Source organism: Corvus brachyrhynchos, unplaced genomic scaffold (assembly GCF_000691975.1).
Source record: "Corvus brachyrhynchos isolate BGI_N302 unplaced genomic scaffold, ASM69197v1 scaffold12, whole genome shotgun sequence".
NCBI lineage: Eukaryota > Metazoa > Chordata > Aves > Passeriformes > Corvidae > Corvus > Corvus brachyrhynchos.
In genome coordinates, this window is record NW_008237885.1 from 3,584,145 (window position 1) to 3,610,345 (window position 26,201).

The 26,201-nt window shown below is 35.9% G+C and overlaps 1 protein-coding gene across 2 annotated transcripts in view; it reads right to left on the reverse strand.

The window, feature by feature from the left end:
- GPC5 (glypican 5) overlaps window positions 1-26,201 on the reverse strand; it is a 601,007-nt gene that overhangs the window by 411,903 nt on the left and 162,903 nt on the right. For both annotated transcript variants that reach the window (XM_017732641.1, XM_017732642.1), the window contains one exon: window positions 3,955-4,075. In XM_017732641.1, coding sequence (XP_017588130.1) covers window positions 3,955-4,075 — 121 coding nt within the window. The remainder of the gene's footprint in view (window positions 1-3,954; window positions 4,076-26,201) is intronic.

Here is a 26,201-nt window from a genome sequence, read left to right on the forward strand (position 1 = left end):
TGTGAATATGAACCTGTGGAGTCCAGGGCACAGAATACAGCCGTCGGGGTCCAACAGAATCAAAAAGTTCTATTGATTATTTTGTAAATCTGCTATTTACAGAAAAGGGAGGATTACTGAGAGCCTCTCACAAAGGAGAACTGCCCAGAAACCACAGCCTGCTGAAAAGAGATACTGTCACTTATGCAACCAGGGGTTGATTTCAGGGGTTTAAAGTTTTTAACAGTTAAAGTTATTAACCTGGAAAACAGAGTTTAAGCATTGTATATTTACATATTTTAAAGCTAATTCTTTGCTTGGGATTTTTATGCCTTTGTATATCCAACTGGCAAAAATAGAGGAGATAGTAAGAAATTACTCTTTTTCTGTATGCAGGATAGAATGGTCTTAATCTGTTTTCCTAAGTAAACATTAAACATGAGCAGAAAGGAATCTCAAAGATATCTGCTCTTTTGCTTCTTAATAATATTTAGTCATTTTTTATGGTTAATATGTGCTGTCTGGTTTTCAGACAGCGCACTGCACCCTCCTTTAAATGGGCTCTCCCTTTACACCTCAAAATACTTCCTTTCTGCTTGGAATCTTGAAAGTAAGAAGGGAAATTACATGCAGTTGGTGATAAAAGTGGTCATCTGTTTTGAAGGCAAAGATAACATAAGGTTTCAGAAAACAATGAAGCTTCCTAACAGAGTTTTTATACTCTGGATTTACTAGAAGGAATGACTTTTTCTGATTTGGAAGGACAAAATTTATTCAGGAGATGCTTTTCCATTTGTCTTAAATTACGCATTCTAAATGCAAAACTGGTCAACTTCTTGATATTAGCACTTCCATAGTTTAATCATACTTTTTAAAAATTGCAAAACCATAAAAGAATAAAATGAAGTTTGTATATAGATGTAAAAATATTTTTGTATATGCTAAATATTTCTCTTTAGAAAACTGTATGTGTCTAGTTTTTATATAAAAAATTATTCGAGAATAGTTTTGAAAATAGTTTGTGTGTTGAAACTGACAACCTTTTGGAAAGGGCTCAGAAACCTGACACAAGGGTGTAATCCTTCCGAACTGACACCAACAGCAGGTGTCACAGTGCAGATGCCAATATGTGGGTGAAGTAACCAAACTCCTTTTATATTGTACAACACTGAAGAACTACTGTTCTTCTAATCCTGATGCATACACTTACACAGGGCCAAATGAACAGCTCTCGATGGTCTGCTGAGTTGTACTACATATAAGCGAAACTTAAACACTGAAATGCAGGTATCTGATTAAAGAACTGAATTCCACCTCTGCTGCAAATAAATACTATAGGTTGTCATTGATTAAATTGCATTTCAGTGCATTTCACCATTCTTACTATGAAAAGTACTAGAAGCAAAACTTTTGATTCTTTGTTCATGTTGATATTTACTAAGTGGTAGAGACTGTTCAGTCCTGAAGGCCTTGGTACCATCACAGGTTTTATAAGGAAAAGAAAATCAGGCTGTACTTACCACAGATACACAGAGCTCTGACAGTGGTTGAGAAGGAAGGACCATATCATGACATGATGAGACAGTAGGAAATGTTACTTTGATATCCTGAATCTTGAAATGTTTAAAAGCTGATGTGAAAAGTCAAGTAAAGCTGAATTACCACTCTTATTTCCTCTCTCCTATTATGGAGGGAAAATGGCTATATACAAAACACAAGTAAGTAACGAAAATGTACTTGTTTAGCAAGGTTACAGCAACATGTGATTTCTATTAAAATATATATTGTTTCCTCCATAAATAGCAACCTGAAAATCTGTTTCACCTTAAAGCTGAATTAAAGTATATAGTTTTATTAATTTCAGGAATGATTAGTTTTGAAAAACTTGACAAATACATTTTGTTCCTACTAAGTTAGCTATTTAAAATTTTGAAGTTCAGTAATACAGCTTGGATAGAGTGTTAGCTTTAAGTATGACTCTTTCTATCTCTGAGGCAACAAAACAATCCATTAAGCTCCCCTTATTTTCTGGCCATCATAAGCTTAACATGTGATTCATCTCTTTTCATATCACACAGGACAAAAAGGTGATCTTTTGTAATTGAATCTCTAATTTGCACTCCTCATCCTACTTTCCCAAATGGTAAATAGTAGAGAATAAAGCTTTTTCTGCAGCTTCTCCAGCCCTTTTTTTTTTTTTCCTGATGAAAAGCAGTTATATGTCAGGTCTCTAAGGAATTTGATGCTCTCTTTATCCCTTGACCCTATCTTCATACTCAGAGCTACAAGGAAAGAAGCTATCCCACAGAAAGATAATATATTTGGAGGTTAGTAAGAATTCAGTATGTAAATTATATGTTCTTTTCCCCAAGATCCACTCAAGTTTTTAGGGACAAGGGCAAGTAAGCTCTCAAAATTAAATACTTTATAATGGAAATACTCTATTCAACTCTTTTAGATACTCATTCAAGGAGAAAACAACACAACTCCAAGTCTCTAGAGGAAACCAACACAATACAGTGAAGTTTTAATATCAAAGGAAAAAAAGCATTCCTGATAGATAAAAGACCTTGGAGCTTAACCAAGTAAGATTTGCAAAGTTTATCTTTGCACAGTATTTTGTAGTTATTAATTAAATCATGCCATCTCTTGTAGGCAAAATTGCACTATTTTCCCACCATTGTAGTTACCATTTTAATAAAGGAGAGAGACAAAAGCATGATGCTGAAGCCGGAGGGATACAGAAGATATTTCTTTTAAGAAGGAAGGAATAATAATTGCCTTTGAACTTCAATTCTAATGCCAATTCTCCCACAAAACAACACTACTGATGAAAAAGAAATTTTTCTGGTTTTCTTCTTTTTTCTATATCATCACTCTTTGTTTTGTTGTCAGAGAAGAGTTATTGTTCACAATTAGAGATATAAGAACCAAGAGGGTTTACTGTGAAGCTATCAGTAATATTTCAACCCCAGAAATCATGTGGGAAACTGTATTTAAAAGCTGTTAAGAAGTTGTATAAACAGAATTAGAGCAAGTCCTTAGACGGAACTAAATGCACTAGGCAAGAAGGCATTTAATATCTCTAATTCTCATGTTTGGGGAATGGGGTAGAGAAAGGAGGTGGAGACCATAAAAGTGCAAAGCTTCATGGTCTCCCTAAGTAGCCTCTCCTTTCACCAGTGCAGAGGAGAGGATACTGGGTTAGATGGGTCATGGACAACAAATGTCAGTAGAACCTTTCATATCACTGAGTCTTCAGATCAGAGCGAAAACTTACATTTTTAAACTGAAATACAGAGCTGCAAATAACTGTTGGCTTCAACAGAATGATGTTTTTGTCCTCTAATTCTGGCTATCTGTGCATATAAATGCAGCATGTAACCAGAGATACCTGTAATCCTGTAAACTTATTACAATATTATGATTGTACAGAACCATATTGCAATTTACTTCCCTGTAAGCCTTAAACTTAGTAACTCACAGATATGTACATCAGGTAATGAACACCAACCCGTTTAGCAGGCATGTAATTTCATTCAAGCTTCCCTGTTTTTCTATCTGGCATCTAAAGAAAAAACATTGCAGCAATATAAGTTAAGAAAGAACCCAGACTTAGTAAAGAGGGAAGAGGGAAATTATGTTTTATTGTTATTTAAACATATGCACCCAGTTAAAATCCCTAAATCACACTGTTTGTGCTTCTGTTGCTTACTGCAATGCCGAGCTGAGGTACTTGCAGGTACAGATGGCCCAGCTGCCAGGGCCTCACTTCCTACACTTATCTACCATTTGCAAGCCTTTTAACTAAATCATTTGTAATAACTGAAGTGAGACAGAGAGCAACTAGTGTTTTGCCGTGTACTCAGCAGAAACTTGAATTAACAATTAGCCTTTATGGTGCAGTAAATTAATACTTTCATTACTAGAGTGGTAGTTAGAACCGTACTGTATCTATAGGAAAAAGCATCTTACCTGAATAACATGCTTCAGCTTGTCAATAATTTGACTTATTACAGGATCTGTTCCCTTCACTTTTACTTCTGGATTTGCAGACTGAGCTTTGATTCCACTGCCAACCACACGGTGCGTATAGCTAGTTTAATACAGAAACACATGTAAAAATGGTTTAGTAACTCACTGTACTCTCAGAGACTCATCTTCCAGTTTGTATTATCTCTCATGGCACCAGCATACCTCTTTAATGAGATGCATTAATTTTGTGCACATATTTTTCACAAAAAAGAAATACAACAAAATAGAATTACTACATTCCACAAAGTTCTGTTATTTATTAGAGCTTTAATTTTACTGCAAAATTTAATAAGGAAGGTTATCTACATTTTGTAGCATGAAGCATTCAGTCCTGTGTATGGCTTTTTGCATGTGTGCAAAAAGACTTTCCTCCATTTTGATTTTGCTAAATACCAACTGCATGAAGACTGCCAAAATGTATGACATTTCAGGTTTTTAAAACAAACTCCACATTCTACACATGCTGTATGATCAGAAGTAAAACTGAAGTTTCCTAATATCAGTGTAAGTGCACGTGCAGACAGAATATTTGTTGAAGGATAACAGCCAAATTGTGCATAAATTATTTAGCATTACATAAATTATTTAAGTAAGAGTAGGCCAAATCATACTTGATATATAGATATATAAAAAGAAGAAATGAAAAACAGATATAAGTTGATTCAAAAAAGAACTGGTGAAGTAAAACATTGTTTCTAATACATCAAAATTCAAAATACAGTAAATATACTAACCACCATGCAGAATTCTGTAGCTTAAGAAGCAATTCTTCATTCAAGTTACCATATTATATGTAATACTAAAGTTATGCAAGAAAGACTGAATATCTACCTTCTCATCACAGATATTGTACATTATGCAAATACTCTCCATATGCTATATTTTTTCTGCATACTCTATAAGAGGATAGCTCTATATGTCTCTGTCTCAAAAGTATTTTGCCAGCTGTTATGCTGTAAGAAAAAGAAAGGAAATAACCTTATCAGAGTAAAGAAATGTCTAATTCTTGCCTGTTAGATCCACATATAAGCACAGACAACACAGCATATTCAAATTTTGCAGAATTTCTTTTATGAAAAACATTACGGGTCCTCTTAGCTCTGCAGAAAAGCTTGTATATATGCTAAACAATGAATGCAGTTCAATAAAACAAGGTTGCCACATAACAACAATATTTTGTCCTTTATCTTTATTTAAATATCACCCTAAACGACATTTCGGATATTCATTCCTAAGGAAGTGTACACACTGAATATATGAATGACTCATATTCTTTAAAAGGTGTTATTTTGATTCACAGCAGACAGATTTTTGTGCTGTCTTGTAGCAATGGAACTGTTTGCCAGCTTGAAGTGACGGGGAAAAGCTTTGTATAGGGATGTGTACAAAATTTGCAGCCTGCCTGCTAGTCTTGGGCCATTATTTAATGCAACAGCTTGGGCTGGGTCAACAAATCTGGTAATTCAAAGTGTGAAAAAAGTAAAAGCAAACATAAAAACCTTAAAAAAATTTCTTTGGCAGTCATTTGTATAAAATAAAATATATAAATAAATAAGGAATTAATTCCAGCTAAACAGTGCTGCACTCACCAGAAAAAAAACAACTGGTTTAACTGAACATACTAGTTTAATGCAATATCAAAATATATTTTCATACCATAACATTATAAAAAATCTTGAAGGTTATGTCTATCCTTTCTATATAGCGGTCTTGTTCTGTTTCACAGCATGCAAAGTCTGTGTTCTCACTTTCTGTCACTCAGAATTCTTCAATTAACACCTTTTTTTCAAATGCTGCAAACCCAACTATTGCACATTTGCCTGTGAAATGCATAACTGTGAAAAAGAATACCCTTTCTCTTTTTTTAATTCAATGACACTCATTTCTCTAACCATGCAGGAAGAAATAAATCATGCAGAAGCTGAAACTTCCCTAGACTACAACTTTATTAATTTAGCTCACCTGGGAATTATTTGGCAATGACTCATTCAAGACTGAATATCATTTCTTTTTCAGCTATTTCTGCAATGAAATCAGAAGTCTTGCACAGCTGGTAGTTGCTGTAGGAATGACTCCCTTCTTTCACATGAGAGAAAGTAGCTGGCAAAGTAATGCTGTCTTGTGAGTGGACCTGATATTAGGAGTTCCAATCGTGCTCTCCAACCTCTTCAGAGTTAACATTCTCCAAATTCCTCTTCAGCTTTTTTCAATTGAGAGTGGGGAAGGGTAAGAAGCTGGAGCAGAGGTGATGTGCATTGAAACAGTGACAAGTAGCACACTAGTGCTTGATAACACCACATCTTTAAGTCTATTGGCATTGAACAAATATTAGATCATTAGGTACTGGTGTAAATAACCTTGGTATTATTTGTTCTTACTTGCTCTGAGCTGTTTAGCAGCTTTCTACCTTCCTTCTCACTACTGACCTTTCTCTCACCAACAGCTTGCATAATCCTTTCTGGTGCTTACAAAATGAATTTGCTATTTTCCCTGCTTCCTGCTGCCTGCAGGCCTCCTTATCCTCCACAACGTTTCCAAACAGAACAGTAAACCTTTCCACCTAAAACCTTCACACCACCACAAACCTTCACCCTGGCTGCCCGAAAACTCTTCAAATTTCCCAGTTCTGTGAAAACTGACACATTTCATCCCATTCTCTAGACATTTTTGTCTGTTACAAGCTCCAGAAGATCCCAAATAACATACAAGATTATGTCAATAGAGAAAATACCAATCCTTATATACCAACCCTTTGGACTCAGATTTGGTATAATCACTACACATTCCAAAGTTTTCTGGTTTATCAAGTTTACTAGATATTTACCACATTCCCACCTTGACTCTTAAAGGAGTTGATATTTCTCTCCAAAAATCCTTATACTTTTGAAGTGATGTGTTATTATTCTAGCTTTTTAATGTTTTTACTCCTTTGAGAGTTTTTAATTCTGTATTCCGAGACTTCAGTCTTGAAATTCATCCTCCAGGTTCTGGATGTGAGTTCTCTCCCAGGAACATACAGGGAGCAACTATCACATATGGAAAACGAAGAGCTGAATATCAAAAATTAAGATTCATTTAAATGGAATTCCATTTGGAAGAATATTTTGCCCAAAATGTATTTGATTTGCTTGGCAAAAGCAAAGCCCAGGGGAGGCTGCAGGAGTGGCTTCTGGGAGAAGATGCTCGAAGCTTTCCCCATGTGTGGCAGAGCCAATGCCAGCCAGCTCCAGGGCAGACCGAGCCCAAGCCCATCAGTGATGGTGGTAGCACTCCGGTGACAACAGATTTAAAATGGAGGAAAAACTGCTGTACAAGAGGAGATGGACAAGATGAATTGAGAATATTGAGAATATGAGAGAAACAGCCCTGCAGACCCATGGAGAGCAGGTTTGCTGGCAGGTGACCCTCTGAAGGACCCATGCCAGAGCAGCCTGTTCCTGATGTGCTGCACCCTGTGGAAAAGACCCACGCTAGAGCAGTTTGTGAAGAACTGCAGCCTGTAAGAAGGACCTACGACAGAGAAGTTCAAGGACAACTTTCTCCCATGGGATGGATCCCATCCTGGAGCAGGGGAAGAGTGTGAGGAGGAAGGAGTGTAGAGACAGCATGTAATGCCCAAATGTGAGTACACTCAATATATTGATGCAAATTAATATATATGTTTGCATTTTTCTTGTTAATGGAAACCCTAACCTATATTAAATTTGCTCTCACTGCAAGCTGATCCAGCTTTGACCAACTGACATTAAAAGCTCTCATTTAACTTTGAGTTTGTTGTAATTATATGCTCTGAGTCATAAAGTCATAAAGCAGATTGAAAACCTTTCTTCTTTCTTCAGGTGTATAATAAGGCATTGACAAAACCTTATGAAGTATTGCTTTATTGATTCTTATCATAAAAGCAAAATTATGGAAGTCAACATCTTTTTGTTTAATTTACTCTTTTTCTGCTTGAAAAGGTATCTTTTGCATACAAAAACTATAAATTACTTATAAGTTGTTGTTTCATACTCCACATAATTGTATTTAATTAACAAATGTCTATAAATCTAACATCTGCAAATATTCTAATGTAAATGAAATGATCTGTCAAAGCTAAACAGGCTATTGGGAATCTTGAGCATGATGCACAAAACTTCATCCCTGTAGACTCACATTTACATGCAAAATATGTTTCCCTTTATTTGGGGGTGGGGGGAAATATGAAAATCTCAGACTCTTGGTTTGAAAGACTTCATTAATTTTAAAGTTTTAATATGGCATTAATCACTTTCTGTTTCTCTAACTCCTAATGTACAAGTAATGGGAAAAATATTTTAAGGATCCCCACAGAGGTAGCCTGACTTAAGCAAGTGTTGCTCAGATTTGAATCCTGGGGAAAAAAAAAGACGAATTTCTTGCTAGAGAAATAATAGACCCACCATCTGTGCTCATTTCTGTACAAGCATGGTAATGTATCACATCACTTTAATAGGCAGACTTGGTCCCCAAGTACTATTCATTTTCATCAGCATTAGGAAAAAAACCCAAGAACCAACATATTTGTATTCTATAAACATGTTTTAAAGTGATGGATAACAAGGTGCCCATTTTCTGAGCTCAATATATGAATATTCATATAAATTACCTATTACTCTCTACTGTATTTATGAATAAAATTGGTAGGGTTTACTTTTGATTCTTTCAAAATTTCTGATAAAAATCATGCTTTATTGGCTATCACCGATTTCTTGGTACATGCAGTTGGAAAAGCTACTAGGAGTAATAAATACATCAATTATTGTATGATTCAGCCATTTTGCATGTGTTGCTTCAGGAAGGTCTGTACATGTATATCCCTCCAGCACAAAATAATCTGTATTACCTTGTGATGACAACTAATACATCATATTTTTTATTATTATGATTATGATTTTATTTTTCGAGCTACTTTTAGGTACTTTGGCCATGTTTCAAGCGGGAGATTAAAGTAACGAAAGGTGTACTAAGACAGAAAAGCTATTGTCCAGAACATTCCTAAGTGCACTGGCAGTCAAGCTTCTCCCAAGAGACCTGGTGATATTCTACACTTTATCAAGTTTAGCTGGTCACCTCATCCTGATGTATCTCTTTCAACTGCTACCATCACCTTCTGTCACTGCCTTCTTCTGGTCACCAGTGATCTTCCCCAGGAATCAGTACTGAGTTCCATCCTGTTGAACATCTTTATCGATGGTTTGGAGAAGGGGCTCAAGTGCAGCCTCAGTCAGTTCACAGATGACACCAAGTTAGGTGGGAGTGTTGATCTGCTGGAGGGGTAGGAAGGCTCTGCAGAGAGATCTGGAAAGACTTAAACAATGGGCTGAGGACAATGGCATGAGGTTCAACCAGGGCAAGTGCTGGGTCCTGCCCTTGGTTCACAGCAACCTCATGCAGCACCATAGGCTCAAGGAAGAGTGACTTGAGAGATGATCAGCAGAAAGGGACTTGGGGGTGCTGGTTGATGCACAGCTGAACATGAGCCAGTGTGTGCCCAGGTGGCCAAGCAGGCCGATGGCATCATTGGCTGTATCAAGAATAATGTGGCCAGCAGGACCAGGGCAGTGATTGTCCCTCTGTATGCTGCATTGGTGAGGCCACACCAAATCTTATGTTCAGTTTTGGGTGATCACTTCAAAAAGGACACTGAGGTGCTGGAACATGTCCTGAAAAGGGCAACAAGGCTTATGAAGGGCCTAGAAGACATCCTAAAAGGAGCTGCTGGGGAAACTGAGGTTGTTTGGAGAGAACCTCATTGCTTTCTACAACTGCCTGAAAGGAGGCTACAGTGAGAGTTTCTTCTGCCATGTCTCAAGTTAAAGAACAAGAGGAAATGGCCTTAGTTGTGCCAAGAGAAGTTCAGATTAGATATTAAAAAAAAAAAAATTCACTGAAAGAGTGGTTAGGCATTGGAGTAAGTTGCTCAAGGAGGTGGTGGAGTCATCACCTCTGGAAGTGTTTGAGAGGAGTCTGGATGTGTCACTGGGGGGGATATGGTTTAAGGTGATCATGCTGCTAGTTTGATGGTTGGACTAGATGATCTTGAAGGTCTCTTCCAACCTTAATTCTGATTCTGTGTGATTCTTGGGCTTTTCAGTGCTTGGCTCAATTGACACCATCAAGAGCTACTCAGGAATTTCTACATTAAGTTGTCAAGTTACAGGGTCGTGAAATTGAGACAGCTCTTCTGGTTGTGAAGTGTTTACACCAGGGTACATTGCCTTACCCCTGAAAGGTGTGTGTCAGGTAGTCACAGAGCTGTAGGAGGTTCAGTGGGGTCATAGCTGCTGCAGATGTACAGAGACACTGCCTGACAAAGCTCATTTTGTTAATCACTTTGTGGCCACTAGGATTCTCATCTTCATTTCACATTTCATCTCAAATGAGATCTTACTCATTAGAGTAATCTCCACGACAATAAACAGAAAACAACCACTAACCCCTCATCTGGCAATAATGGAGAAGTGTCTCTCCATCAACTTAATTTTCTGCATTTGAAAGCAATTTGATGTAAATGATGCAATGCTGGTTTTCATCTGACTGTTTGAAGTAAGCAGTGAAATTCTAGGGAACTACTTTTAAAGTAACTGTTTGCTTCCGCTGGGTTCTTTGGGAAGATCCAGATGATGAGAATATAATGCTCAAGAGACCAAATAACTTTTAAAATAGTATCTTTATTTACTGTATTTACCTTCCTGTTTTCATTTCCTTTAACTGGCATTGATGCAGTAAACAAAATGCAACTTTTTCAGTATGTTCCCTTCTTCATGAAATGGATTTTCTTTTTTGTATCCTCTAGTTTTTAAAAGTAAGCCTTCATGTACTGGCCTTGTTAAGGGATTTGTTTTGTTCAGCTTCTCACGTTAATTGAATTCTAAATTACTTCAGAACTTAGGTTGTTGGCACTTACAAGTTTCATGCAAGCACCTGTATTTATATAGCCTCATTGTGTTTAAGAACGGTAAAATAGCACAGTGTGCCCACTACATTTTGTTTTATTTCAGACATGGGATATGATTTTTAATAACTCCTTCTCAGCTTGCTTGTTTTACAATTGCTGATAATTACTGGTTTACACCTGCTATTGCTAGCATCTTCATCACGGCTGGGCATTTCAAAATTCTGGGTAATGTTAATTGAGAAATTAACGATTACCTGAATACTAGTAAAAAATAAACATATGCAGCCACAAATGAGTAAGAGTGTTCAGTGGTGTAAATTTTAATAAGCAAAGATGAACGAATCAAAGAATCACTGCAATAATAAAAACCACTTGGAACTTAGACAGATGTCTTGGCTATTTTTTAGTCTTACGTAGTTTTTTAAGAGTAGATATTGCAAAATTAGCTTCAGAAAGTTTGTAAAAAATATCTTACACTTAGCTATCAGAGACAGTACTTGTAGTAATTCTAGGACAGATCCCGTTTGCCCTAGATATTTTCAATATATTTTAATTGATAAAAAATTTCCGTAAAATAAAATAAAATGTAAAATAAAATGTATTTGAATTTTTCAATGAGAGTTTCTTTTTAGATCTGCAATTAGATATATGTTTAAAGATTTTGGGACTGAGTCTGAAGAGCTAGCCAGAGTAACAACACATGCACCGATACGATTTGAGCATCATTCTCTGTTTATTGTTTAACTATACAAGCTTAAATCCACTTTTGCAAAGATTCATGCCCAGTCCCTCCAGACGGCCTCTAATCCGCGGGGGAGCTGACCAGTGTATTGCTTTGCCAAGGACTTTCAAGGCTGCCTGCAGCCAGGTGCTCTCCAGGCTTGCCTGCAGCCAGGGGCCTGTTCAGGGGTTTTTGCTCAGCAACCCTGGGTTGTCCAATCTTTCCAGGGGTATCATATGCCCCTGTTCTGCAAGGAATCCCTCTACACAGAGAAACCAGATTGCATATACACTTGTTAAACTTACAGAAAACATGAAGTGTGGAAAACAAACTGAGTAAAAGTTGTACAATTTGTGTTTCAGAAAAAATATGTTCCTATAATTATTCAGGCTAAAACATGGCTAATAAAAATATGTATTTAATTTTTTAGCATTGATCAGACCTGCCTTACTAAAGGAAAAAAAAAAAAATAGCAGATCAGCCTTCGGACTTTTCTACATTTGAAGACTAAGTGACATGTCTTTGAAATACTCTTTTTAAAACAGGTATTTCATTTTAACATAATTTATTTGAAACTAGGTTCATGTGAATAAAACAAATAACACTAAAGTACGTAACAAAGTATTATAGAGTCTTTCAGAGTATTTCTTTCAATGAATTTCCAAGTGTGGCCCAGTCCTGTTTTTCACTTTGTACAGTACAAAATCTTTTATCATCAATAATTTCCATTATGTTCTAATCCTACAAAACATTTTTTAGCTCTTCTAAAGCTCATAAACCCCCAAAATTCCATCATGATCTTTATTTGAACACTAACATTTTTGAAAGGATTCAATATGTGATTAGAAGCCAGTTGGTCATAGTTTTGATATTGGCTGTGTCATCTAAAAATAAGTACTTAATAAGCAATAAGAAGTGCTAATGATGTCCCAAAGTCTTCCTTAGGCAGACAGGTCTCCCTCTAGAGACTTTCAAAAGCATCAACTTGTCTCCAGTTGTTAAGTATGGAACATGTATTTAGAAGGATTGTTTTACTATGCATGTGAAATCTTCTACAGGATGTGTGTCTGTTAAGTCAGACTATCCTTTTTGCAAAAAATGTAACTTCTATCAAAAGCTAAATTTTCAGAAGAAAAAATGCTGTAGCCTACACATTGAAAATTCATTATTTAAAGATATTTTCTACCACAACAAATAAATTCTGCTCACATTTAAAAATTGGTCAGTAGCACATTGAGACAGTTTTGAAATACACCTAATTTGCCTGAATCTGCATTAACTTGTTAAGGTAATCTATTTCAAGCTAAGGTTATATACACTGTTTTTCAAATACCATCTTTATGAATTAGTCCACACTAGCTGAAAGAATTCTGGAACAATTTTGACTCAATATTGTAAAACCCTAAATACATTTCCCTGAAACTGCTCTTATTTCCTACTGTAAAGAAAACATCGATATCATGTTTTCAACATCAGAGAATTATATTTTATGTTACTTCAAAATCTAATTTCTATACTGTTTCAAAAATTCCAGAACTTTTAAGAATTCTCACTTGAAAGATGCCACGGAAATTAGTCTTCTTGTCAACTAATGGTAATTACTGTAATAGCTATCTATCTGTACCTATCCCCACAGTATGTAACTATTTTCCGGACAGAGACACTACTCTTATATGTGATGCAAAATCAATGCCCCAAAAAGTGTGACAAAACATGTCTGTAATGCACCTTAACAAATAAATGTGTTCTAGTAATTGCAAGGTCTGCTGAAGAGAAAAGAGGAGCTTTGAGACAGATATTTCATTTAAACTAGGTGCCTTGGGCAAGTCACATGTTTAAAATTGAGAAAATAAATTCTTATTACATTAGAAAATAACTAAACAGCAGACATATGCAAGTGCACTAAATCTAGATAAATGAGGACAACAGTATTTCCTTCTTCTTGTAGTATTCTGGAAATCTAACAACTGTAATAATTCCAATGTACCTTCATTTAATGGAGCAAGGAAATGAGAGATATTAATTATCATAAGCAAGCACATAAATGTTTAGAGCAAATAGCTGGAGAAACAAAAGGAAAAACAATTCAAGCAACTTGGAAAGACAAAGCTGTCAAGCCTAATTAGTGTAAAATTGAGAAGCCTGCTTCCCCTATAGGATACTAAAATATTTCTGCTTGGAAATGACAAAAGGGTCATGTAACTGTGGCATTATATAGGACACCAAACCTTGAAGACAGAAGTATGACATATCATATTTTGTCCAACACAATGCTTCAGTGCAGAGACCAAAGGGTCCTCCTCTAGGGACCTGGAATGCACCTGATAATTTTGGGACTGATACCTGACACAGTCAATACTTATCTCACAGCCCCATAAGAAGTACACCACTACTAATGATGTCAAAAGTGCACTTTCACAATCTGTTCTTTGTTATTGACTGGTTTGGGTATTTTTCTGAGGTAATTTATGGAAAATTAGCACAAAATGAGAGTAAAGTTCTGGTGAAGGACTATCAAGCAGATAATTAACTTGAATATGATTATTGATAAAAGGAAAAAAGGTCATTCAGCAAATAAAGGTCATATGATGGAATCAACTTAAGTCACTGTGCAATGCTAAGAGTGAAGTGCTATTTCAGCAAATTCACTGACATGAGCCATTCGATAGATTTTTTTCCTGTTTATTCTAAAGAATTAAATCCCATGTGGTAAAAAAGCTGCTTTTTTCTGTCCTTCTCTGTTGTCCAAGTACACTCAGAGTTAGCAAAATATTGGTGGATTATTAATAAATCAGTGTAAGCAGCCAATCCATCTCCATGGTTTTGGACTCATTGTATCTTCCTAATTTACCCAGATGTGGATGAATGATGATGATGCAAACTAGGAGTCGGTGACACGTATACAACAGATTACTCTTTTATCTTAAATGTTTTTTGAAATCTATGTGATTAATAGTAATGGGGGGGGGACGACATGGGAGGATGGGAGGGGGTTGGTTTGTTGGTTTTCTGTTTTGATTTTGTCAGTTTGGGTTTTTTTCCCCAGATAAAACACTTAAATGTAATCTGTTCCCATTTTCAGTACTACCAAGTCTTGGAGAATATAACATTTTCCTGAGGAGACATTGGATGTAATTGCCTCTTCATTCAAACCAGTTTTACACTTACTCAAGCGTACTTACTTCATATACATCTGTGTGGAAGGAAAATCAGTCCTCTGGATTATTCCACGGTTTGGATTGGAGAAAATTGTTCTCAGCAACTAGAAGTTTGTTCAGCAGTTAACCCATAACTTTTTTTCATTTCACAGCTTTATTATTCACAGCACCTTTGCTGGAAGCATTTTCATTCCCTGATTTGCAAACTACCTGCATTGCCTGTTCTCAGAGAGCAGGGAATAGCTCATATGAAGAGCAAATACAGAGTTATGTATCAGAAGTTCTACAGCATGCTGTATTTTATTAAATAATAGAACCAAGCATTACACTATAATGCCATTTATGTGCTAGTGTTACTTAATCTTTATGGGAAATTAAGCATTTTGTAGAAAGCCCTATTTTAGCAATTACAGTAAAGTAACTTTTCATTTTGCACTGGTGCTTAACTAACCTTATACCAAAGACAAGTACAGTTGCCTTAACCTTTGATGCTTTTCACCCTCCATGAGAGCCATTATGAATATTTTTTAAAGCATTTCAGGACAAGCCACAAAGAATATGGATTTAAATAAAGTCATACTCAAAGACAGTGGCATATACATGAAGAGCTTCACTTTCAGAAGCTATTAGTAGCAGAGTAGTGAACTGAACTTCTGTGTAACAAACTTCTGGAGAAGACTGAAGGATACCCTGTGAAGTCACTATGCAGTTATCTGAACTGGCCTATTAAGACTTGTGTAGTTAATTTCAAATTCTGTTATACAAAATCCTATCAGTACCACAAGAGCATGTTTTAGATGCACATCTTTAATATCTAACAAAATAGGAATAATGTAAACACTGTACACAAAGCATATCATGGCACAGAGGACATAAGCAGGGATACAAACACATTCAAGGATCTTTCAGTGTTGTCCACAACATTTCAGCCCAATGGTTCTTGCATTCGTGTGCAATGTGGAGCCATCTTTTAATGTTTCTTTAAAAAGATGAACTCAGTCTTTACCGTTTGTGGGTACACTCAATAAACATATTGAGCTAAGAAAGCTGACATAGCTAATGTTTCAGTGTTTAAAGGCAGGGAGTGTACTGGAGGCTTAAGAGCTTTAATAAACTTCTGTGTTTCCCCTTCTTTCCAACCACCCCTTCTTGTGTCTTCTTTTTACAAATTTCAATTATCACATTCAGTTACTGCTTTCTTTTAGATATGAATGAGTGGATGTAAATACTTTATTTTCTCTTCAGTGGGAAAAGGTTCACAGGACCATAGTCGCAAAAATATTTCAACTGAATTATAGGAAGATCATATTTCCACGTCCTAAAACAATTGTTTCAGTTTTGTTGTCACATGAATCACTGTAATTGTTCTTTATTTGTGACAAAATTACAATGGAAATGTGGTAGTGACTCCCATTCAATCAAATCTTAATATAATAGAGCTTTTAGACAAATATCACACATTTTTCCCCTGAGAATGCCCTCCCCTCCCCCCATAACAAGAAGGAATATTACAAAATTATTAGCAACTGTACTCCACTTACCTATTTTGAGCTATGTAAATATAAGACATCTATTGCCTAAGCATCTACTGCCTACAGAGTATGGAAAGAGAAAGAAAAAAGAAGGGCCTCCTGTGGGAAATAAAGCACTAGTGTAGGACGAAATGATGACTTGTCCTCTCCATTGGACATGCCTCCTAAACAACCAGTCTAGACACAATACAGAACTTCTGAATAACTAAACTGAAATTAGATTGCATTACCCTTGGGGTACTCATTGCTGAAGCGGTAAGCTTCCTGAAGCAAGCCTATTAATCTCTCTGTTTTTCAGTTTTGCATTTTAAAGTCATCAGAATTCTTCTTACTTGTATCATGAAAGACTCTATGAAAAGACAAGAGCTAAATATTATATGTCCAGCTATTTCAGTAATGGGAACTGTATACCTGAGTATCAATAAAATCAATAAAATCAAAAAACTTGGCATTTTTTTCTGGAACACACAGTTCAGTGCATTCTAGAAAACAGGACAGATAATGACGAGCTTTTATCTTCCCTTCTGTTTCTAAAGAAGCCCTAAGTAATTTACTTAAATATTCAGCAGAACCAGACAAATTGAAGGACAAAACTTATAAGAAGTTGATATAGATTGTAATGAAATCCTGGAAGCAAGGAAAAGAAGGGTTCCACTTTCTTCCTTTGGGATCAAAAGGAGAGGAATTCTATCATCTATTATAAGTTTGGAAGCTCTGTGTGACTGCTTAGTATGCAGTCTGAAGAGAGAATCAATCTAGATAAGGCTATTCTTAGAGATTTGATTTTTAACTTCACTTGTGATATTGCCTTGGTTACAGAAATTAATGTCAAGTAGGCAACAAGGGGTTCAAGGATAATGTAAGTCAAGCAGGCTATCTTCAGTATAGGAAACACTGTCAAAGGAAGACAAGAAAGTGCAGTCCAAGTGTTGCCAAAAACATTCTTCAGGAAAGCAGCACCCTACAGCAAATATTGCATGTCCGAAAATATTAAAAGAACCTTGTGTTGCAAAAATATATCTAAAATTCCTCTGTATAGTTATGTATTTGTATGTATGTATATGTACAGACATCTCATTTCTGTTATGATCTACGTAATAAGCCAAACTCAAGTATCCCTGCTCTGTATCATGAAATGGTCAGAAGGTTTATGAAAAAATGGCTGGATTTTAAAAGCATTGTAACAGTGAGGAATTTCACTGAGAGGTAAAACATGCTTCAGTATCACGGGACTTGGGAAAGTAGGGTTTCACTTGCGTCTCTAAGTATTCCTGATGTAACAGTAAACAAGCAGCTGGAAAATAGGTCTTCCACACTACAAGAGTGCTACAGTGACATTTTAGTCATAAGTTTTAAGTCCTTGGCTCATGTCAGGAGAACCACAGACTAATTTCTTATGCAAAATCTTTGGAGAGACAGCAGTTTTAAAAAAGGATTCACAATCACCTGCACAGTCACAGAAATTAATATGTTTCTTGAGCTAAACATCATTTCATGTTTGTCAATAAACACAAATTTCAAGGCACCTTAAAAATATTTCTCTTCAGTGGATTGTATTATATTAATTCTATCGATTCTGTGGAGTTTACTTCATTGTCAGCTGATGGGATTAAAAATAATGACTCAAGTGATTGATGTGCCTCAGATTTATTTCATACTGTAACACAAGAAAGAGCTGCTAACAGGAAATTCTCCTCTCTGTTAACAGAGTGTTGGTCACATCAGTAGGTCATTCACCTATAGACTAACTTGATCAGAGAGAAAAAGGACTGTGGTTTATTGTAAATAGTTGGGGAGGAAATGAAGAAAGATAAAAGTTCCCATATCTTTACATAAAAGTACATATTCTTTCTTTTACAGTTCCTGGATACAATGATGAAATATGCATAACAGGAGAAACTAAGACATCTAATTCCTAGCAAACCATCGTAATCACTAGGCTAGAGGCCCATGGTCATTCCTGAAACATTTTTTTCAACTCATGAATCTCAAATTATTCCATATAACCTAAAGAAATATATGTGGGACAGACTAAGAACTGTGTTTTTGATGCCTGCAATGGCCTTTATCACTGTGGATTTTGAGATGAGCAGCAGCCCTGAACCCTCAGTCATTAGAAATGAATCTACTCCCTACCCTGGTAGTATGTTTCTAACTGCTGAATTAAAGGAAGCAGAAAACTCTCTCCATTTTTTTGTTTTGGTTTGGTTTGGTTTGGGGCTTGGTTTTTTTTAATGCATCCTAATCCATTACACATGCTCTGATAACTCTTAACAAATTGCTTACTGCATATAAAACAACTGAATCCTTCAAATTGTGAAGCCCAAAGAGGTTGATGCTTGAGCTAGAATTCAGCTCGCTTATCTCTGAAATAGGCTTTTAATAGCCAGGGATAAAAAAAAACTTGGCAAGCAGTTTAAAGAGGAAGTGCCATATAAAGTCAAGCAATAAAGAGATGGAGCAGCATGAATAGCCATGCAAACTTCTGATGTAGAGCGTTGTGCTTTTATTTTTTTAAATCAGTGCTACTGACGATTATCTCCCCTCTCTAGGAGCTAGAACTATTGTATACAGGGGCCTTAGTATCAACATCTTAAGGCCATTCTTCAGACTGTGGGGTTTCCTCCCTTGATCTTATATTTTCCTTAGAAGCATGTAGCCTGTCAGCAAAATAAATGTTGAAACAGTATTATGACCATTTAAAAATACTGATTTAAAAATGCAAAAATACTTTTTTTCTTTCCTTTTGAGCATCCTCCCTATGGCATAAGGCCTGATTTGACTAACTGTACAACAGATGCTTTACTGTGAAGGAGATGAAAGCCTAAAACATGAGTTATTAGGGAAACTTTATAACAAGTACTGGGAAGCACTGGAATAGGTTCGGGAAAAGCTGGGGACTTCCCATTTGGGATGTGGCAATTCCATACTGCCATGAGTCTGCTGTAAACACTCTAACACAGCATGGAAACAGCAATTTCATCTGAACTGCTGAGCCCTACACACAATAAGGCAAAATCCTAATATGCCCAATATTGTGAATAATATGGTAACATGGTCTATTAGTTCAACTTTTTTGGCCACTTCCTACTTAATTTTGAGTGAGCATTAGGATGTACTTTTCATTAGGATTTAACTTTTCAACCAATGTAGAAGGAACAAAGTGAAAGTCAAATAAAGAAAAAAGACTTGGGTCAAAATATTCAGGACACATCTCAAAAACACTCATTATTCAGGTCATTGATCTTGCTACTTTGTTTTCAGAATAGGACTGAGTCACCAAAAGAGCATCGAATATTTCTTTTTTGGTTTGCAGCATTCACAAAGAGCAGTATTAATGCAATCTATATTCTCTGACTTAAGCAAGACCCAATCTTATGCTCTTCATTCAAAGGAATTTTCAATTTAAGGTCCTGAACTTTCAATGAGTCTATTCAAAGAGGTCTCCGTCCAGGCAGATAGTGAAAATGCAGACCTCAACTGCAAATAGGATTAGTTTTGTAATCTCACTGTTTTGGACACCTTAGATAAATATTGAAACAAAAAGGTGCCATGTTTTGCTTTTTAATTTATTTGTTGGAGTGCTTTTTAAATACAACAGCAATTCTATAAACCAAAAGACAGAACAAGGACTTCCTAAACAGCCTCTGATATTATCAAATGAGTACGTTGCTCACCAAGACAGGTATGTGCATATCTTGCCCTGGGACCCCAATTTTCTTTTGTCTTAAATGAATTTTGGCAAGTGTCATCTAAATTTATGAATTCAAAACCATTGTTCAGAGTAAGAAACAGTTTCAGAGTCCTTTAGACATTCTGCTACAGATCTTTGGCAAAGTTTAAAAATTAAACATACCTTTGAAAAAAGATTAATTTGAAGGAAGAGACTGAAAGAAAGCACAGAAGTGAACTTAGATTTCTCAGTTCTCAAGCTGTGACATAAACATTGGACAATTATTCCACTATTTATCTGGAATTTCACTAGTTTATTAAAAAAAAAGCAATTAAAACTACTGGCTAGTGCACCATGGGAATGAAGTTTAATTTTTTTTCTCTGGAGGAACGCAGTTTTGTAATTCTAAAACTCGTATGAGATGACAGAAATCTGAATATCAACAGAAGCTTTTTTGTCCCTGGAGAAAAAGAGATAATAATTACATCAATTATTTCCCAAATATTCAGGTAAAAATTTGATCTTCAATAAAATTTAGATTTATGGCCAAGATTTTATTCTCAGGCATGGTTATACTAAATTTGCTTTTTCCCTTGGTTTTTAATTTAATTTTGTAAATGTAAATATATCATATATTTTTATACATAATACATAATATAATAATATATAATTTATATATATATAATTAACTGTAGATTGAGGTGGGGGGTGCCAGTTTGCTCCTAACAATAACATCATCTTAATGAATTTAACAGGTTTTTTTCTGTTAAGTTTGTGCCTCATTCTGATTAACTATTATTAACCATACACTGTGATCAATAAACAGTACCAGGAGACATATTTCACTAAATCATCAAAATCACTTAACTCAGGAGCCTTTCATTATATTTTCTCTCCCCTGTCCAGCTGAAGAGGGGAGTGATAGAGAAGCTTTGGTGGGCATCTGGAGTACAGCCAGGAACAGCTCACCACAGACCTGAGCAAAATAAAATCAAGAAGACACGGAAGAGTTTTGAGATGTTCTCAGTTTCTGAAGTTAACACTTACAGATTTACCTTGCAAACAGCATGGACCATAAACTCAGCTGCACACTGGGCTAGGGGTTGATTTTCTAAACAGCTGAACTCTTTCTGAAAAGCTTTGAGTTCGTTTCACTTGAGTATTTCCTTTTCCTTTCACTAGAAGATCGGCAGTGTCCAGAAGGACTCTTTCTCTCCCTCAGATACATATATGCTATTTGAGATCCTGTCAGGTACCACAGCTGGCCAACAGCTGCTGCTTCAGACCTGTGCAAATCTCCCACAGTGTGTGTACCTGCTCCAAACAGGTCATTCTAGTTACTCTGGGTATTGCAATGAAACACATTACAAGCATCGTACCTTATTAAAAAAAATTCAGCATTATAAATTCCTGAACTGCATTGGGAAAACCTAACATGCTTAGCCATAGTTGTAAACTAACACTAATATTAATATATGCAGCAATTTCCAACATCTACATTGAATCAGACAGGTTTGTTTTACTTATTATTTAAATCATGACTGCACTTAAATAACAATTAGACATAAATCAGATATAAGTTTAGCCCTTGGATTTCTTGTTTTGTTTTTGTTGTTGGGTTTTGGGCTTTGTTTTGTTTTGTTTTTATGTATTTGTGTAACCTTCATATGGAAACGTCTCAAATTTTCAGGATTTTTCTCAAAACCTCTGGGTTTTGAGAGGTTCTTTTGCCCATGCTCCAAGTTGGATAGATGCCAGCCAATCCTGATCCAAGGGATGTGAGCTCCAGCTACTTTAGTAATCCTAATGAGAGTACAGCACCGTGCTAACAAAGATGCACAGCTTTCAGATTGAATCTCACTGGCCTTTAGCCAGCTCCAAGCACAAGTGAAGTGAGTGTAGGTTTGTCTGTAAAAGGCCAGGAAGATTTGCTGTGACTTGCAGTAAGTCAGATTCCCAGCACTTCATAAAATGATCACACTTTGCACTGCCAGGTGTTGGATGGCAAAATCTCTGAAAGCATCTGTGGCTAGTGTTTGAATAAATACGTCATATATCAAGAGACCTTCGTTGGCATAATAAGACTGTGAACTACACAGAAATGCAAGAAGGAAAAATTAAGTCCCAGTGAGATCTAGGAAACTAGAAAATGTGTATTTGATAGAAGAATTATACATGCAGGTGTTTTTGTACCCAGAGAGACTATGTTAACTGAGGATGAGGCACAAAGATAAAAATGCTTATTCATTAGCAGGTGTGGACCTGATATCCAGACTGTTTCACACATGGGCACTTTGGAAGGCACTTATGTTAAAATAGTCATGCACTTGTACCTGTGTAACTAATGTGAATGCAATTCCATAATTTCATACTTACATGATTTACAAATGTTTGGAAAATGAAAATTTTGCAGGAGATAAAATATGGTATAGGTGGTTATGAGAAATTATATTTATACCATCATGAAAACCCATTTTGTCAAGCCATATAACTTGAGAAAACAAGACTTTATATATAAGCATAAATAACAGAACTTGAGAAGATTTTGTCTGTTGCTGTGTACAGTTTTTTTTTATGGAAGATAGTAACTTCAAACAAAATAATGTTTACTCATGACTTCATATTTCTGTAATGATGTGACATTTTACAATAACTTTAGTGACTGAAAAAAAGATGTATGCAGCAAAAGTTTATAGTTCTATTTAACCTAATCAGAATCAGTCAAGAACTTCATCAATATTAATTCTAATGAGGCTGCCACTTCCAATACATACAAAGAAGTCATTTTCCTGTTGTTATGCTGTTATATACTTTTGGATGGAGGGGAATAAACAGCACAAGAATTTTTTTTTCTTACATAAGCAGGAAGCAAACATTTCAAAATGCATATTTTGCACATACCACATTTTGAAATGTGGCATGAAAGATCATAATAAACAATCAACAATCTTTTTCTGTTTATTGTAAACTTGTGGATTTTATATTAACAACATCCAGTTGACTAGATTTCCTTAGGTTTGAAGCAAAATAATTTAAGTTCATACCAATCAGCTTCTTCACACTTAGTAGGCAAACAAGAAGTGCTAGCAGATTTTGACTACTGTTTAAGTGAATAATCCCAGGAAAAGTACCAAATAAAATATGCATCTATTTCAATGCAGAGAGATACAAAAATTCCCTATGCTTTTCACACACTTCTTACAGTGTAATGTAATGTGTGGCGCATCTTGTGATGCATTTCTATGATATTTTCATCATCTAGCATGCACACGAATTGTTCAGCACCCACACATACAGTGAACATGTCCATACCTGGGGAATGCATATGTATATATTCATGAAAAGACATATATGTCTATCAAACTAAAATTATGGCACTTGATCAAATCCCCAAAGTGGGATTTTACACACCATTTCTTGGGATAGCCTGCTATAATGTTAGCAGAACCAAGTGTGTAATAAAGCGGTCAGAGTGATTATAATGTAGAGGAAAAAAAGACTTTTGATCCGCTTTAAAAAAATGATTTTAGCAGCTGTTAGACAGCTCTCCAGTGGGAGGTCATTATCTGGAGGTACATAGATTGGCCTGGGTTAGTTCTGCCTAAGGAATTGTCTAAAAGTGCCAATACTGTTTGCTCAGTTGCTGAGTTCCTCTGTCGTCAGAGAGACAGGGAAAACTTCAAAGGGAAAATTATCCCATGTAAGTCTGATTCAGCTCTATCTCTCCACTTGTGACAACCGACACCCCACCAAAATGGAAGACTTGGAGGAGGCAGGCAAGAAAGATGAGCTCAGGGAAGCAGGTAAGGAGTGGTCATCAGTCACTGTAGAGAACATGGAATGGATTTCAGCATGGCAGGGACAGGAGGGTGACCTTTGTTGCAGATATCCATTGTACCAGTGGGTCTGCAGGCTGTAAAACAGCCTTCCCTGTGATAATTAGGAGAGAGCAATGTCTTCCCGAGCTAGCCAGACCACTGTACAATGGATCAACCCAACAAAAATTATTAAAGCTCCACAGTTAATGAAAGGAACTTCGAACAGAGAAATGGGCTTGAGTTGGCTTTCACCCACAAGCTCCTTCACGGAAATTGGGCACATATGGTGTCATGACATGTCAGTAAGGACACACAGATCAGTAATGGCAATCATGTTTGTGTTGTGGTTCAGCTGCATATTTCAATCACTATGTTATGTTTTGTTGTGATTTCAGAATATTGCTGTATTAGTTTCTTAAGTCAAAATCACACGTAATGCCAATGATCTTCACATAAGTAAACTTGATATTAAAAATTAAGGTGTCCTTGTGTAAAATACCTAAAAAACCTGGTCAGACAGTATTGGGGTCTGACACCACTGAACATAGGAGGCAGGAGGACACAGACTCCTTGTTTAGGAGACAGGCAAGTCTTTTAATTAAGATGTGATGAATAAGGGACAAATGAGATGTTCAGGATTCAGGTCACTGGATTTCAAGTAGCATGGTGCCTAATAGGATTTCAGGGACTACACGTAGCTGGGTTTAATCAGTATAGGACAGTCATTTAGGAAAGAATGCGGCATAATTCCATTTTGAGCAGCATTTTTCCATATGGGTGTCTCCCTATATACACTGGCATTTCTGGGGAACTTAGGATGTTCTGTGGGTAATTATCTGTCAGCAAAGAGAAAAAAAAAGAAAAATTCTAAGTAAGGAAAAAAGTCTATTTCTCATCTGGGCCTTATCCTTTACGAAGTAATAGACATTTTCCAGATAGTTCTGTGAGCAAATGATGGCCAATGTACACCCTCTAGAATATGTAACTGCATTAATCCCTTTAAAGAAAATGCAAGTGTTATGTATGTTATGATAAAAAAGAGAGACAGTACCATCAGTACAGGAGCTGCACTTCAGCAGTCACTTCTAGCTGTCAAAATAACTGATTCTAATAGGAAGACTCAACGGAGAAGAGAAAGTGCAACCATATATTATGCAGGGAAAAAATTAATCACAGTATCATGTAATTTACAGACCAATGAATTGATTGGCCCAGGTTCCTGCATTTTTAATTTTATCTGCTGTCAGTACAAGCACTGTAGTTCATGCCAACACCATATGTTACCTCACATAAACGCCACTCTACTTCTGTGCACTTTCAGATAATGAAGCTCTAGGAGAACTCTACTCGCTTGGCTGAGTCACTTGTAAGGTTTAAAGAAACTTGGCTCTGTGTATTCACGTTTTTAAAGATTGCACTTGGTCCATGAGCAGGTGTGAGTATTAGGTAGGAAAACAGATATATAAACAAAACATTCTGGCTTAAATAAACCTTTGGAAAAAAAAGGTTCAAAGAGGGAGAAGTACATGTAAAAACTTTTCTAGGTAGATTTGTGTCTCTAAATTAAAATATTCATAAAAGTAATTTGAAATTAGAATCATATAAGTAAAATACTAATGAGAGTAGAGAATAGAAGGTAATTTTATATTTTAAATTTTAATTTTAGAACAAAATCTAAAATATAAAATTTAAGAGCAATGGAAGCAAAGCTGTTATGTATAAGAACTTGAAAGCCAAAGACAGACATGAAAATGAGAACAGCTGTCATTTCTACTGGAAAGTAGTATTAAAAGACTTGAAAAAACATGGCATAATTGAAGAAAATTTTAAATATCTCTTATCCAAAATCTACAGAAAAAATCTGTATCTGTGGCATTACTTCAAGTCTACAGTTATAGAAAATTAAAAAACTTCTGTAGATATGCTGCTTTTACACATCTTATAGCAAGCAGTTTTCAGTGTTAAAATCACTGTCACAATGTGTTCCAGCCAATAATTTAGAGGACCTTAAATAATTCAATGCAAACTGGATCTTTGCTCTCCTATATACAGCATAAAGCAAAAAACAAGACTAATCTTTGCTTGAAGATGCGATACTAAACTATAGCAGTAAATGGGCAAAATACTGCTTTATTCCCAAACTAGAAATAGGATTTTTTTTTTTTTTGTAATGCTGAGCAATGGAACAATTACTTAAGAGAATTAATTAACAGAGCAAGTGGAGCTTACCACCTTTTTTAAAAATGAAACTGGCTATCATTATAATGTTGGGTGTGGATCTCACCCAGAAAGTGTTTGATAGGTGTGTTGAGAACATGCCTTCAGATAGGGCCTGTAGGGGATTTAGTGAGAAGAAAGCCTAATTT